Source organism: Centropristis striata, chromosome 24, assembly GCF_030273125.1.
Source record: "Centropristis striata isolate RG_2023a ecotype Rhode Island chromosome 24, C.striata_1.0, whole genome shotgun sequence".
NCBI classification, from domain to species: Eukaryota; Metazoa; Chordata; class Actinopteri; order Perciformes; family Serranidae; genus Centropristis; species Centropristis striata.
Genome location: NC_081540.1, coordinates 9,352,063 through 9,368,574, shown reverse-complemented (window position 1 = coordinate 9,368,574; position 16,512 = coordinate 9,352,063). Strand labels below are relative to the sequence as shown.

The 16,512-nt window shown below is 38.3% G+C and overlaps 1 protein-coding gene across 1 annotated transcript; it reads left to right on the top strand.

Moving 5' to 3' along the window:
* Positions 1 to 325: 325 nt before the first annotated feature.
* Positions 326 to 16,487, top strand: fam171b (family with sequence similarity 171 member B). Its single transcript, XM_059327750.1, has 8 exons — positions 326 to 737; positions 2,596 to 2,829; positions 6,747 to 6,839; positions 8,308 to 8,466; positions 9,241 to 9,411; positions 10,154 to 10,270; positions 10,360 to 10,483; positions 12,223 to 16,487. Exons 1-8 carry the CDS (start codon positions 521 to 523, stop codon positions 13,535 to 13,537), a joined length of 2,430 nt encoding a protein of 809 aa, XP_059183733.1. The 5' UTR covers positions 326 to 520; the 3' UTR covers positions 13,538 to 16,487.
* Positions 16,488 to 16,512: the final 25 nt, after the last annotated feature.

The window sequence follows — 16,512 nt, the reverse complement described above, 5'->3', positions numbered from 1 at the left end:
CGTGTGTTCAGACCGTATGTATCTCGGACACTGTCGTCCAGAATCTCAACGCTGATAGGCTGTCCCGACACAGCGTCACGCGAATATTTCGCCAAAGTTGAATTTTTCGCGAAATTCGCGTCAATCGCGGCATTCGTGTCGCGCGAAACCCGCGATTCGCGCCGCCGGCAAAAATTCGCGTCTATTCGCGTGTTTGCATTGACTTTGTATGTAATCTTGTCGCGCGTAATATTCGCTACGCGTCCGGTCTGAACGCACCGTCAGTCCTGTATTTTTTCTTTTCACCGAGTGACACATCTTCCAATCATAAACGATCTTCGGCCACACACGCCCAGCCTCAGCACCAGCGCATCCTTTCTCCACGGGGTTTTCCCCCCCTCTGTCCGCACCAACATTACAAGAAACCATGAGAGGGATGAGGCCTTACTGATAAGGACAAACACTAACGGACCTCGTTCTTCTCGTCCCGAGCTCGTTTCTCGCGGTTCGTTATGTCTTGGAGCCTGCTCCCCCTCTCGCCATGCCCGCCGCTGAACGCTCCCTGCTGCCGCCGCTGCTGCTCTTTCTGCCGTCGTTGCTTTTGATTTCGTGCCTGGATGGGGCGGTGAGAGCAGCGGAGGAGGGCGGCGGCCTGCCCTCCTCCTCGCCCGGGGACAATGGCCTCACCGTGGCGGTCGGAGACGCGTCTGCCACGGAAGCGACCGCCCGATTTCTGAGCTCCTCTACTCTGATAGAAGGTAAACAAAAACAAAAATTAGCTCTCCGCCAGTCAGTCATTGTTAGAGAAAATGGAAATGAGCTGCAACAGAGCTATCAGTGTGACTCATAACTGAATCAGGGAGCAGAGCTGTGCATCCAGGCTGGGTTTTTGTTGTTGTTATTGTTGTTCCACTGAAGCCAATAACTGAATTTTAATTATGTAATTGCCTTGTTTCGGTATATTAAAATGAAGTGTGCTGCTGTTTTTTTGTGAGCCAACTGCTGTAAGTATGTCTACACGTGTATTTTAAATTACCACAGAATTCTACATTTCATTAAATTTGACACTTTTAAATCACTTGTCTGGCAGAATAATGAATATTATCTCAGATGTGAATATATTGGTCAAAAGGGGCCATTCTATCCATTTTTGATCAGATTTAAACCAGATTTTTGCAGTAAGATGTACAGCAGTCTGCTCAAACTTGGTGCTCCTTTTATTAAAGTAAATAATGTCCTTAATGCCGAGCTATGTGTCTGAATGATCATCTATTTCTATTGATACTCTATTAGATGCAATTCACAGGCAGCCAGGCCAACAGGCTAATAGGATTAAGATGTATAATGTGGAGGTTTGGGGGATTAGGGGTTCTTATCTTTTTGGCCTGAGCAGGTGATGTATTAATGTGCATGGAGCATGAGTAATCCTGCGCTGTTGTGCTGATAAAGTACCTGGACTCATTGCTGGCCTCTGTTTACAACTGGTAAACACTGTAAATAAAAAATAATACATGTGAATGCTTTCTAGGAACTCCATCTGACATGTTAGTTTAAAAATTATGGATCACAGCACTCTGTTTATGAGCTGTTATTAAGCTAAATTCATCCATCAAGTGTACTACCAAAGATACAGGAATCCTATGGTGAAAACAACCAGTGAGTAGGGCTGGGCGATATGGGCCAAAAGTCATATCCCAATATATTTAGGCTGAATATCAATATAAAATATTGTCATTGCAAAGTGAGAGCAAATGTTCAGTCCCAAAGTCAAAGCCAAATATGACAGTTTTATTGAAACCGTTTTAACAGGAGTACCTTTTTTTTTTTTTTTTTTTATAAATCAAAGCTCCTTAAAGTGCACATTTAAATAAAAATAAAAAATTAAATTAAAATAGCCTGTGAAATAAAATAGCAATCTTTTCTGAAATAAATATATTTATATGAGAGAAGAATAATGAACATTAGAAAATAACTAAATATGACAAACTCTAGTAGCAGCATTTTTATATTAAGAAACACAAAAATTGAACTATATCGATAGATGTGATATGGTCTAATTCCATATTCCACATAGCGATATATGGATATAAAAAATATATATCGATATATAGCCCAGTCCTACCAGTGAGGATTTAAAAATTAAACCATTTATCAATTCCTCTCTACATTTTAAACCCCATTAGATACAGAGAACAAAATGCATCCTATTCAAGATTTTAAAAGACTGAAGACAAATGAAAACTAGAGTGAAACAATTACTGAACAGCAATCAATCAAAATATCACTTATGACTACAAATGTATGTGTTGGAAGGAAAGAAATGCCTGTCGTGGCACTTGGTTTTGATGCATTTTTCATTCTTGCTCCGATTCAGCTGTGCCTGCCTCATCACTTTTTCATGGTGAGAGAAAGGTTAGTGAGTACTGCTGGGAGGAAGTGGTTCAGGCTGGTCTGCATACAGATAGAGCACATGCAGAGACACGTGTGTTGCCGCAAATAAATGCTGGTTATTTCAGCAAACGGGTGCTGAAATCAGACTAAAAGAGGCCTAAAGTAAGCAACATAGAGATATTATGAGTATCTAAATTTGAAAATACTTTGTTTTTTTTTCCCCAGAGGCCCAGTTTGCCCTGAAGGTCCTGGTGCGGGACCTGGTTACCCGTCAGGCACTGCCGGGGGCTTCCGTGGACGTCTACGTAAACCACACTCTGAGGAGCTCTGCCCGTACGGGGGAGAAAGGTGAGGTTCTGCTCTGGGTGGTGTACAGTCCAGGCCTCAGTCTGACTCTGCTGGGCAACATGCAGGGCTACGTCCCCACCCCCCTGCCCTGGAGCACCGCCAAGAAACCAAGTGAGTAAAACACACAACTACTTTTAATTCAAGAAAGACTGACTGCATCTCATCAACAACCTCTGGGTATGAAAAGTGAAGCAAAGTGTCTTGAATCTGCATTATTTCTAATGGCCAGCAGCAGTGGCGGTTCTAGACCAGTTTTACTGTGGGGGCCAAGGAGGGGCCAGTGTTTAATCAGGGGGGCCCGTTAAAAAATGGCAAAGATGATATTAAAGCATTCAAGACCTTTATTCTAGGTTATTTAATAATCTCATTTAAATATATTTGGAAAGATAAGAATACCTTGATTGAAACAATTAGACTTACCAACAGTAACAATTATTTTTGTACGACAATGACATTTCTCATTTTTGTGCACAATTACTTTTATTTTGAAAGCTTTTATTGCAAAATTAAGCTATTATACAATGTTCACATTCGAGGTTCATTTTGTGTACAATGAGATATTGTTTGAACAGAAAATAGGTAAGAATTGTTCCGTTGTTCATGTTTATAAATTGATCATTTTATTATTAGTTTGACACAGGGGCCACAGCAGGGGCCAAGGGCTTCTTCACAGGGGCAGGGGCCCCTGTAGGCCCCTGTGTAGAACCGCCACTGGCCAGCAGGGGGCGACTCCACTCGCTGAAAAATAAGTCTGATTGCATAGAAGTCTATGAGGATATTACCCAACTTCTCATTTAATTTATTACCTCAGTAAACATTTCCTAATGAGTTTATGCTCTCCATCCCTTGCTTCAAGTCTTCTTCAATACAACATGATTATTTTGTAAATGATGGTCTCATTTATAGTAAAACAGTCAATAATGTAGTGCCAGTGTTTCAGTTCATACAAGTTAATTGTACAGATGAATCGATTAGTTGTCAACTATCAAATTAATCGCTGACTATTTTGATAATCGATTGAGAAATTTGCCCTTTTTTTTTGTCTTTAAAAGAAGATCAGATTTCAGCTTCTTTAAAATATACACAGTCCCCCATAAAGTAATATTGTTGTTTTCAGACACAGTCCTCTGTTCATTGTGACATGTTTGGAAGAGATTGATTAATAAAATTTAGAGAACATATACACTTTATCTGTCAAGAATAAATCACAATGTCACAATCATTTCATGGAAAGAGGTAAAAAAAAAAAATGTATTCCAACTTTATCGGTAACCGTGTATATTTACTGGTTTGTTGTAAATTTAACAGTTTTGAGTTGTGGACAAAACAAGACACTTGAAGATGTCATCTTTGTAAACACTGGTCAACATTTTCACCATTTCCTCACATTTTATAGACCAAACAACTCAGTTAATCGAGAAAATAATGGATGTTCAGCATTCAGTTGTACTAAAAGCTATTCATATTTGCACCTTGCTAACTTATCACCACCCTCTCTTCCAAAAATGGTCACTTCTGTCTCCCAAAAAGCAAGATGGTGACGGCCAAAGTACCAAACTTGAGGCTTCAAAAGATAGTCCACAAGCCAATGGGTGACGTCACTGTGGCTACTTCCACTTTTTACATACGGTCTGTGGGTTTTTTTCAGTCTGTGGGAAACATTCACTCACACAGCTCCAAATTGTTTGTCTTTATCTATCTCTGAGTCATTAGCCTGTTATCTCGGGCATAAAGCCACAGTCTGTTGAAGCCCCTGAGGTTAACATCGATGCATCCTCAGCAGCTCCAGGGTCACAGGTGACCCTGACCTCCCCTTGAAGTGACATGAATAAAAAAGGATTTTTCCAACAAGAATCAATAGAAGCATAAAGGGAAACCACAATTACTCAATTGAAAAGGTAGTGCTTTGCTCAAGGACGCATTTCTCTTACACTCTCACGGCTTGGTTATTCAAATATTATGGTGTGGGCTGTAAAATACAACTGAGGGAAACTCAGGCAGGCTTGTGCTTCAAAATAGGCTGTACAGACACCTATTTACAGCCACGGTATTCACACAACTGCATTATTAATGATCATTACAGATTAATGAAGTGTCTGCGACAACATACAACTTCTCACTGAGGTTTGTTCATGATGAGGCAATTTATGTTCCCAGTGTACAGTCAAGTGTAACCGAACGCCCTCGCATTATTGATTCTCTCTCCAGCAGCTTGAAGAGTTGAGGTGCCTGACTCCGAGCGAGGGGGGAAACATATCCCTGCCTCAGCAAACTGGCTTTGTCCTGCGCCCAATCACGTGCAGAGGGGGGTGGGGGCTCTGTAGCCACACCGATCTCATGTTGGTGTATAAATAAAAAGGGGGCCTGGCTCTATTGTTTGTGTTTCCACCTCCTCCTACTGGTCTGAAGGAGCAGGGAGGCGGTGTTCTGAAGCAAAATGGAGCAGGTGTTATGAGGGATAAAATCTGAGGGATGATGACAGAGTGTCATCTGTCGAGACCGACCTCGCTCTGCATTAGCAGAGGCGCCTCCCTTTTGTGCTTCTGAGCCAGACAGCTGAACCCTAAAAAGGGATTGAGGTAGCATTGCCACCTGCTGGTGGTATTACAGGTCTACAAGTCACCATAAACAGCTTTTATGTCCACAAAAACCAAAGGGCAGAAAAGCTTCACTTTCCTTACCCATACTAACAACTTCAAGGTGTAATATGCAACTTTTCATTTTTCTGTTTGTAAAACCGACAAGACCTATTTTACCGGTGCATCTCAATAAATTATAATATGATGGAAAAGTCCATTTCCAGTAGTTCAAGTCAACCAAGTATTGAGTCATATAGATGACATACTTTTCAGAGGCCAACATTTCCATATCAAACATACTTTTTAAAATTGGTCTTTTGTAATATTAAAATTATTTTGAGACACTGAATTTTAGGTCTTCATTAAAAGTAAGCCATAATCATTATAATTAGAAGAAATTAAATAAATTAAAGACATGAAATGTTTCTTTCTGTGTGTAATGGATCTATATACTGTGTTATTTCCACTTTTTAAATTGAATTACTGACATAAATAAACTCATGATATTCTAATTTATTGAGATGCACCTGTATATACAGTCATGGAAAAAATTATTAGACCATTGTTTTCTTCAATTTCTTGTTCATTTTAATGCCTGGTACAACTAAAGGTACATGTGTTTGGACAAATATAATAACACAAGTTTAATTTTTTTTCTTTACAATGATTTTGGTTATCAAAGATAATTATTAAAATCTTAAAATAAACTCTTATGAGCCATTTTTGTTGTTATCGTTTGTCCAAACAAATGTACATTTAGTTGTACCAGGAATTAAAATGAACAAGAAACTGAAGAAAACAATGGGTGGCTTAATCATTTCTTCCATAACTTTATATTCAAACCTAGAAAAATCTGTATGGTCTGTATCTTATTCCCTTTTTAGTGCATCAGAGTCATGGTTGCCCGCCAAAAGTTGTCATAAATTGTAATTTGTTTTTAGGCTGCATTTTTTTGTGATGCACTTTTGAGACCTTCATTGTTTTTAACTATATTTAACCACATGAAGGATTTTAGTAACCGGACGCCTGGATCTTAAGTTAACAGAGAAACAAGCTGAGCAAACATTAGCAGCAGCTGGCCTGCAGCCACAAACACTGATTTTTAAATCACTGGGTCCGTTTGTTTTGGAGAGAAAGAGACCTCTCCAGATAATTCAGCTCCTGGTAAAAAAAACTTCCTGAATGAAGACAACTCCCACAATCCCACGCTACTTCATCACATTAACAAACTCTGTCTTTTGTTATTGTTGAGAGACCCTTAGCGGCAGGAAATTACATATTGTGCTTTTAAATAACTTAAGTGGTCATTTTTCATTGCATCTGTCTTTTCTCAGATTTATAGATAAAGTTGCCACTTTTTAACTCTGGCAGATCAATAATTTTGTACTCGCAGTTAGTAAAAAATAAATGCTAAATAATAGTATTTGTGTTTTGTTTTTGTGTCTGTAGTTTTCTCTGCTGTGACGTTGCTGCTGCTCCCTCACAGTCAGGGCAACATCTGGCTATTTGAAGACTCAGTACTCATCAGTGGGAAGTTACCTGGTAAGTGCCAACTTTTAGAGGTCACCGTTTTAGTTTGTTGAAGAGCATATGCTTTGAGTGAGAAAGGAAGATTTTTTTCTTGAGTTAAATGTGACAGCTTTTACCAGTTTCTTGGTAGTCTGTGTGTTCAATTTCTGAAAAATAGAAGAAACAAAAGCAGATAATCAAGAAAGGACTAAATTATGATTTTAAGTATGATTTTAACCCATAAGAACCCAGACCCAGTTATCCTTAAAGGATGTGTTCTATAGGTGGACCACATAGAACACATTTCTGATGTTTGAAAAAAAAACAAAAAACGACCCCTAAATGTCAAAGATCTGTGATGTGACATACGTTACAATGGGCGTTCATGGTATTTATGTTTATAATATTTCTTATTTTAAAATGAAAAAAAGACATTTTCTGCTTACAGAGACACAAAATTGCCTTTTTCTTTTGCATTTGCAACATTTATCAAAATTGTGACTTTAATTTGTTTAGGAAATATGGTCAGAAGAAGTAAAATGCAATACAGGACATCCTATTAACGGATTAGAATTGTTAAACTTAGCCTCGTAACAAAAAATAAGCTTTTTGATATTAGCTACTTTTTCACATTTGTTTCCAGTCACACCCACATTTTGGAGAAGTCACTTCTTGTCACAGTCACATGACCACCACACCAGGGTGTTGAGTATAAGTCACTTAGGGATTTAATGAATTAAGGTGAAGCATAAAGCTGAATATGGGAGATTCTAGAAGATTTAAAGTGTTTGTTACATGGGTGTCACCATGGGTTCTTATGGGTTAAAAAAACAACACCACAAGAGTAACTGCACAACTATCTACTGTGTCTGTTGAGTCTTTTTACCACTTCTCCTTCATCAGATAGATAGATAGATAGATAGATAGATAGATAGATAGATAGATAGATAGATACATAGATACATAGATAGATATATATATATATATATAGAGAGAGAGAGAGAGAGAGAGAGAGAGAGAGATAGAGAGAGAGAGAGATGGACTGACTTTATTTATCCCAAGCTGGGAAATTACAGTGTAGCAGCAGCATTACACACAGAGACAATGACAACACAATTAAATAAAAAGAACAACCTAGGCATACTTCAAGCAATAAAATATAAAAATACAATAAAAAATAAAGTGTCTAAAGAAGGAGTATGTATTAAGGAGTAGAATAGAATTCCAGTGCAGAATAAATATGAATATACAGTATAAAAATGTTGGTGCTATGAAACAAATAAGGTGCAATGAACAGTGTGCATAAAAAACACAAAGTGCATAGACAGTATGTAATGAACCAGGTTATTATTTGTTATTGTACAGTGTGATGGCATGTGGCAGGAAAGATTTTTTATATCTGTCCCTATGATGGCCATGATGGCCAGCAGTTTCTTCAGAGAATTTCAGAGAATGTGTTATGCGTCCTGATTCAGGCTAATCATCTGCCATGTTTTTACAGACAGCTCATCCCAACCCAGGGTTAAGTTCCCCAAGAACCTCCTGACAATGTCTGATAAGAGCAACGTCTCCTCTGTGACAGCGTACCTGACTGTACCACAGCACCACCTAGCCAAAGACTGCGCCAACTGCACTCCAGGCATCATCAGCAATAAATCATGTGAGTATTAAACATGTCCCCAGCAATGTTTAAAACAGACAAATGTCTTAAAAAAATGCACTAAATGGGAGAGAAAAAAACCCATTTGTTTCATTGTTTTATGATTATTCTTCACAATAGGGATATAATATAATATATATGACATTTAACTGATGGTATCACCATGACACTTTACTGGTTTTCTTAGCTTTCTCGGTTTAAATCTGACCACAGAAAATATATGATATAATATACTGTATTTTTATACTTATATCGTAATATTATCATAGTTATTATTTGACTTATACTTACTTAGATACTAAATTATTTTACATATTTGCTGTATAGCATCCCTTATAAATACATATCTTCTGCATATTTTATGAATACACATATGTTTTTATACACTTTATACTATACTGTGTATATCCTCTGCATATATTTATTTTTTATCATTTAATTTATGTTCGTATTACTACACACCAACCTATTTAACATGCTGAAATAGATTTTTCTCTTATGTGCAATGTCTGAAATACAAAATACTTTCAGGAAAAATGTTAAATATATTTTTCATAATAAATGCCAGTATCAGCAACTATATAATGTATATGAGGTGTATATAATGTATGTATCTTATTCTTTATTCTGTTTTCATATCTATAGTCTGTATATTGAGCTACTGTGAATTCCCCACTGAGGGATAAATTAAGTATTTTCTTATCTCATAAAGGCAATGTTTGACTTAAACATAATATTTAATTTTAACGTTTAAATGTCTTACTGTGTGTGCAGTGTTGAAAAGCATCGAGCTGAAGGCGGTGGCAGCTGTGGATGTCCTGCTGTACTCTGGTGGTGAGGAGCTCCAGGTCCGAGGGCCCATTCAGATCAGTCTACCCCTGGGACACAGCACGCACCTCAGGGCCTCTGATACTGTGCCAGCATGGGCCTTTAATCTCAAAACAGGTACTGAGGAATAATTACAGTGAGAAGCAGCTCAATTACATTACAGAATGAGACTTACATGTGCTCTAATGCCATTTGTTTACCTAATGCTACCATTAAGAAAAACAAGGATTCAATCATTTCTTTATCTAAATGCTGAGGAGGTTGTTTTTTTTTCTTTACAGTCTGGTATGTTAATAATTGGGAACAATTTTGATGCATTTTTAAAAAATGTGCAGTGTCTGATTAAAATAAAAAAACAAAACAAAAAGCTGAAAATAAAAAAAATAACCTTTCCAAAACTACCACGCATAGCTATATACTATACTATAAGCAACAATTTTACCAATTTAGTTCTGATCATAAGCACCAAATATTCATTTTTCCCCCACTTTTATTTTAGCCCTTTAAATGCTAGTTTCTTTATATAATGCGCCTGTTTTTTTTTGTTTCTTTTCTGTAATACTAAATACCAGAGGGATGTTTTTTTACACAGAGAAAATGGCTCCATCTGGTGCAGGAAAAAAGTGTAAGCTACAATTTTGAAGCCAGGCCTGATATAACAGGTCTGAGTGTGTGTACTTTGGCCACACAGCTCCTATAATAAGTCCAAACCAAACCAAACATGCATTAATAACAAAAAATGCCAAAAGCCAATAAATCATTATCATATCATTGCAATTTTCTAGCATTTGGAAAAGCATATTATATATCAATATTGTACATTACAATGAATAAATCATTAAACTTACAATGACAACAGGTGCCTGGGAGAATCAGGGTCTGGGAATAGTGAAAACAGTTGGTGATGAGCTGGTCTGGACCTACACCGCTTCCCATCTGGGCTACTGGATTGCCGCTCCTGTTCCCTCGTTGAACGGTACATAACTCATCTACCTTCAATAAATCATGTTAATACAGCTTGTATTGGTAAATGTTTAATGTCCGTCTATGATTTTGACCATTTAGATTACCTGACACATGGAGGCTCTCTGGATTTCCTGTCATACCACACCTTCCTGTTGATGGGAATACTGGGAGCGACGCTGGCTATCGTGATAGCATTTCTGTCCTTGCTGCTGTGTCACTGCGGGTAAGAAAGCTGCTCAGAAATGTTAGGCAGGTTATGAATTATTTTCAGGGGAACTTATACACTACCGGTCAAAAGTTTTAGAACACCCCAATTTTTCCATTTTTTTATTGAAATTCAAGCAGTTCACGTCAAATGAACAGCTTGAAAGGGTACAGAGGTAAGTGGTGAACTGCCAGAGGTAAATAAAAAAAGGTAAGGTTAACCAAAACTGAAAAATAATGTACATTTCAGAATTATACAAGTAGGCCTTTTTTCAGGGAACAAGAAGTGGGTTAACAACTTAACTCTATGGAGTCTTGGGCTATTTTGAATTCTTTTCAAGTCATTTTGTGTCTTTTTTGGTCATTTTGTGACTTTTAGTGTCTTTTTTTAGTCATTTTGTCCAACATAAAATGTGATTTTGAATCTTTTTTTTACTTTCAAAACACTATCATGCTCAATAAAGAATTTTAAATGTTGCAAATGTGCATTCATTTCAGAGTACACTGAGACATTAAACTGCATCATTTTCAATTAATTTCTGGAAAAGTTTGTGTGTTCTAAAACTTTTGACCAGTAGTGTATGTATGCACATTTAGATTCTTCAAAGTAGCCCCCTTTTGCTTTAATGACAGCTTTGCTCTGTTATTCTCCCAGTCAGATTCATGAAGTTATCACCTATCCAGGTGTACAGTTAACAGGGGCACCTTGTCAAGAGTTAATCTGTGGTATTTCTTGTCCTCTTAATGTGTTTGAGACCATCAAAGCAAAAGGTGGCTACAATGATGAACCGAAAATATAAAACACATTCTGGTTTGTTTGACACTTTTTTGTTTACTACATAATTCCATATGTGTTTATAGTTTTGATGTCTTCAGTACAATGTACAATGTAGAAAATAGGGCTGTGCATCTTCACTGGTCTCATGATTCGATTCCCTGATGCATCACAATTTTTTTTATATTACAACACATGGTTACTTTTTAATCAATAAATACCACTGGTCTGATAAATGTGGGTTCACTTTTTATTAGTGCTTTACAAAATGTATAGCTGACTTTCGGAGTCAAGTTGTTATTTCTAACAACTTCCTACTGCTCTAAGGACGTTCCTGATATCTACATTTTATTGAATGTATAGGCCTAGTCTATTAGCCACATTATCTGTTTGATTATCGATTATCGATGATGGACAGTCACATTTCTTTCCTTCAGTCACAATGCAGAATCATCCATATCTGAATTGCGATGCATCGATTATACAATTATTTTCAACACCCCTAGTAGAAAATGTTATAAAAATAAAGAAAAGCCATTGAATGAAAAGCTATGTCCAAACTTTTGACTGGTACTATACATTTTATAAGCTAAAGCAAAACCAACCTTTCAGTTTTGGGTCATTCCTTGTCAGATCAGTGAGAATTCAGAACTCTCTCAGTCCAAGTTATGGGAATCCTATAGCTGAAATCCATTTTTTTTTAAGTTTGGATCATTGGCAAAAACAGTAGAAAACCCAAGTGAAAAGAACTGAATATCAGCTCATTCTTTTCAATTAAAGTTTAAAGAGTTTCAAGGAATATCGATGAATATAACGATGCTTATTAAAACAGGAGACTGAATAGAAATAAATGTCTGGATGACAAAAATTTAAAATGAAAGTTATGTTCCCCTTTAACTTGCCCTCAATTGTAGCAACATGTTTGTAAAGCAGCCCTGTGGAACTGTAATCCATCCTGATTAAATTCTGCTTCTTCCGTATAGGGGAGCTTCTTATCGTGAGCCCAGGAGGAGCAGGAGAGCTCGCTTTTCCAAACTCACAGTGGTGAAAAAAGACCAAACCACCTCCACCCACATGGAAGAGGGTTTATTGTTCCGTTCTGGCGACAACAGCCTCGCTTCCTGCAGTGTCCAGTGTGAACCCTCGTCCACCCCGAGGCACAAAGCCAACTACAACATCTATGTGGAGGATCCAGGAGGTCGCTCGGCAGCTCCTCTTTATGAGAACATCGCTCTGGATCGGATCAAAGGCTCGCAGCCGCCTTCTCACTACATCAACAGTGAAGAGGTGGCTCGGCTTCGGGAGAAGTCAGAGCAGAACAGGGCCAACATGAACTCTGACAACTTCTTTCCAGATAAGCTGGTTAATATTTACAACCAGCCGGTGGCTATTATTCAGGCGCCAGAGCTTTTCAGTGTTCAGGAGCAGCAACTGTCAAACTGCAAGTCTGCTACTTTCCCTCGCAACGGAGCTGAGTATGACGCCCACTCAGAGCCTGCAAGTAAAGACAGCTACACCCAGACACTCCCCAAAGTCCCTCACCACCACTCCCAAGGTGGAGGCAGCCCACAGCAGTGCAACCAAGATGAGCCCCAGCCTCTGGAGACTCCTCCTCCAGGTCAAGGGCCAAACGCCGTAGTGTGGGGACGCTACAGTAACCTCCTGGAATCTTCCGTCTCTGTGCCTGGGACTCTTAATGAGGCAGCTGGTATGGAGGCCTTCAGCAGTGGGCATGGTGTACCCAGCGAGCTGCAGGGGATTTCAGAGCGCACCTTGCTGGAGCTGACACGAGGAAAGGGGCACCCCAGGGCCTGGTTCGTCTCCTTAGATGGGAAACCGGCCGCACAGGTTCGCCACTCCATCATTGAGCTGCAGAATCGCCACCGCCCGCCCAGCAGCAATGACACCAGCCTGGACTCTGGGGTGGACATGAACGAGCCCCTGCATAATATCCGGGAGACAGAGCGGGACAGGCCCTCGCTCAGGGCCTCGTCTCTGCCGCACCACAGCCGGGCGGGGCGTTACGGTGAAGAACAGGACCTGAGCAGTAGCGAGAGTGGCACAACAGCCACCTGCACACCGGAGGACCCTTACCTGAGGAACATTTTAGACGGGAGCAGTGGGGCTATTCCCAACATTCCTGAAGAGCGGGACGGGATGGACACATCCAGCGCTCAGGAGGACAGCGAGTCGAGAGGCACGCCGCCTCCACGCCGCCTGAGGAAGGTGAGGGAGAAGGGGAAGACGGAAAAGAGGAAGCATGTCCGCGAGGCGAGACCTCTGACCAAGCGCAGTTAGAGCATGGCTCATTGGAAACAAGCATTTTTTTCATCAGTGCTTATTTTAAATAAAACCTACATTAAGCTATTTTCATCACAAGGCATCGTCATCCAATTCGTTTTGACCACTTGTGCAGGCATTGTTGTTGTGTTGTTGTTGTACAACTTTGCCAAAGAATGCATACGCTATGCTCAAGAATAAAAGCAGGATTTATGTCATGTTGAAGCATCACGTCTCTGCCGTTAGACAAGTCTGTGCACCATGTTCTCTCATTCTCCCGAATCTGAAGTTCACCAGCGAGATTCTTCACAGCAAAAAGTCCTCGAGAACACGATATCCCACTGTCCCCAATGCTGGCATTAAAGAGGGTGCCTTCTTACTGCCTGTTATCATTTAATGTGATCACATAAGGCACAGTATTTGTCAAATCTGGTGAGTTTGCAGGATGGATACAGATATAGGTCTATGTATAGTGCACTTATCCTCATCATAAAAGCCTGCTGTAAATTCAATAAGATATAGAAGCTTTCCCGTTTTGCAATTCTAACATCTTGTTTCAGCCTCATTTTACTTAAAAAAAAAAAAGAGACTCTGGGGTTCATGAACAGACTCAGTTATTGGAATCAGAAAGATTCACGACATATCGGTTTTGTTGACAAATAATCAGATTGTTCCATGATCGACTCCAGTGGATTTTGGAGTAAAATTCTGATGTACATTGTAAAGCTTAGCTGCCATTTTGAAGCGATCTCACCTTATATTCAAGGTTATAAGCCTTCGATTGTTTTAGAATGCATGAAAATGAATGTTTCTGTGTGTGTATGATAAACTTTTTGCATTTTACTGTAGAGCTAATATTACATAGCTGTTTGATAACTTGGGGACTGAATGGTTTATTTCATTGTCTAGTCTTGGAAGGAGACTTTGTTGTGCTGCCAACTTTAACTACTGGAAGAAACTTTTGAACAATACCCCAGGACTTTTTTTTTCTCCCATGATCATTTTATCAAAATGTAATAACTACACCTAAATCTTAAGAGGAAACCATTTGATTAAGCGAAATATTAACAATTTGCTATTTAAGGTGGCAGATTTAGTTATTTTAGGGGGTCTTAATCTTTTTCTTAGTCCACCTCCCCAAATTATGTTATTTTCTTTAAAATAAAATCCCTTATAATTATATAACAATAATTTGGTGCCTTGGAATCTTGCTTCCACAACCCGTATTTCTACTCTCATGATACTTTTTGTTTTGTTTTGTATTGACACCACAAGCCCGAAAAAAGAGAGGTCTTTGTTTTTTTTTTAATTATTTTCCAATTGACAGTTTTAAAATGACATTTGCACAGAAATTTAGTGTTCCCAGATACGGGAGCCCATTTCCACCAGTGTGATGGAGAAAAAAAAAGATCCTGTAAGTCATTATAATGAGAAACTCTTAAAATAACTACTTAGCATTTCAAAATGGTAATCGAGTATTGCAATATAATAACTTAATGTTTAAAAGTAAGGACATATTATCTCATTATTTGAGATACCAACTTATTTTTCAAGAATAAGCCACAATTTTCAGAAAACGTATTATTTTGAAAAACTAAATAATTATTTCAAGGTAAGTCATATATTTGAGAATGTTCCTCATTTTCCAAATACGTCTATGTTGCGATATGAACTCATGATTTTGAGGTACTTTAAGATATTAAGTCAACGAGTTATTTGCTATAATTTTGAGTACTTACTACTACTATTACTGAGTCAATATTTTGAGAAAGTTTCTCATTATAAAGACAAACAGGATCTTGTTATTACATGGCTAAATTTTCAGGGAAAAAAAAAAAATTACTGGCAGAAATGGGCTTTCATACACAGGATGAAACTTAATGACTCATAATTTTTCCCCTAAAGCCACAATGAGGTTGATGTGTGGTTTTGTGTAAAAAAAACGAATATTGAATGAATTATTGCCTTTCTCAAAATGAATCAGCGGTGATCCATAAACAAGCCTGCCTTTCACATCTGTCCAGTATTTGACATAGCAGTTTTTTTCAAGTCAAACATAGCACACTACAGTTTACTATGTGCTTATTGTGACTCTTGTACACAGCATTTCCAGAAGCCCTATCACATTTTGAGAGTGTAAATATTACAAAATCAGTGCTAACAGTACAATACTGAACACTGACACCATTGGCCATCCATTAAAAGCAGTTTTACTAGCAATATTTACCATAAATCCAAACTTAAAATGGGACGTTGCAGCGACAATTTTGCCATATTCAGTCTTCCGTCATACTGTAAAATTTTTCCCTGATGAGTTCTCTTTGTATGTTAAAGCTCGAATGTGTAGCTACATTCACGTTCTTTTGTATGTAAATAGTAAAGCAACATTTTATGTATCTGTGGATGTAATTTAAGTTTTTTGTGCCGTTTTGTTTTCATCTAAAAGCAAAAGTCTGCAGTGTGTTCCATTGAATGGTTGAATGGCAAGGTTTTTGAACCAGTCATGTGAGATATGTTATTGATATGAATTTTTTTTAAAGGTTAGCCTAAAGAGAGAGTCTTTTTAAAGAGGAGTGTACAACAAGCCTGAGCTTTGTCATTTTAAATGTAGCAACAAGTTTAGCACTTAATCGTTCAGTATGCTTTACGAATGAAAGTACTTTTTCCTGCTAGTCAGCTTGAAAACACGACGTACCCTGGCTTCACACAGAGTAGTTTGTGAACACTTTGTGCTGGTAACTCTTGACGAGCTAATCAAACCTACTGCCACTCCCACTTTAAAGTGATCTCGCTGAATGTATTTGTATTGATTTGAATGTGTTCTATAGTGTGCTCCTCTTGTGTCTGAACCTCATGGACTTTTGTTTTTTCCAAAATGGGCACCTCTTGTGTTTACCTCTGTAATGATGGTAGTGTTATTAGTCTTGCCTTTTTGTGCACTAAATTAATAAACTTACTTGATACCAAATATTGTACTGTTTATTATGCTTTTG

Coding starts and splice junctions, on each gene's coding strand:
- fam171b (XM_059327750.1), top strand. CDS start 521: ATGCCCGCCGCTGAACGCTCCCTGCTGCCGCCGCTGCTGCTCTTTCTG. Junction 738..2,595: donor CTCCTCTACTCTGATAGAAG/GTAAACAAAAAC, acceptor TTTTTTCCCCAG/AGGCCCAGTTTGCCCTGAAG. Junction 6,840..8,307: donor CATCAGTGGGAAGTTACCTG/GTAAGTGCCAAC, acceptor ATGTTTTTACAG/ACAGCTCATCCCAACCCAGG.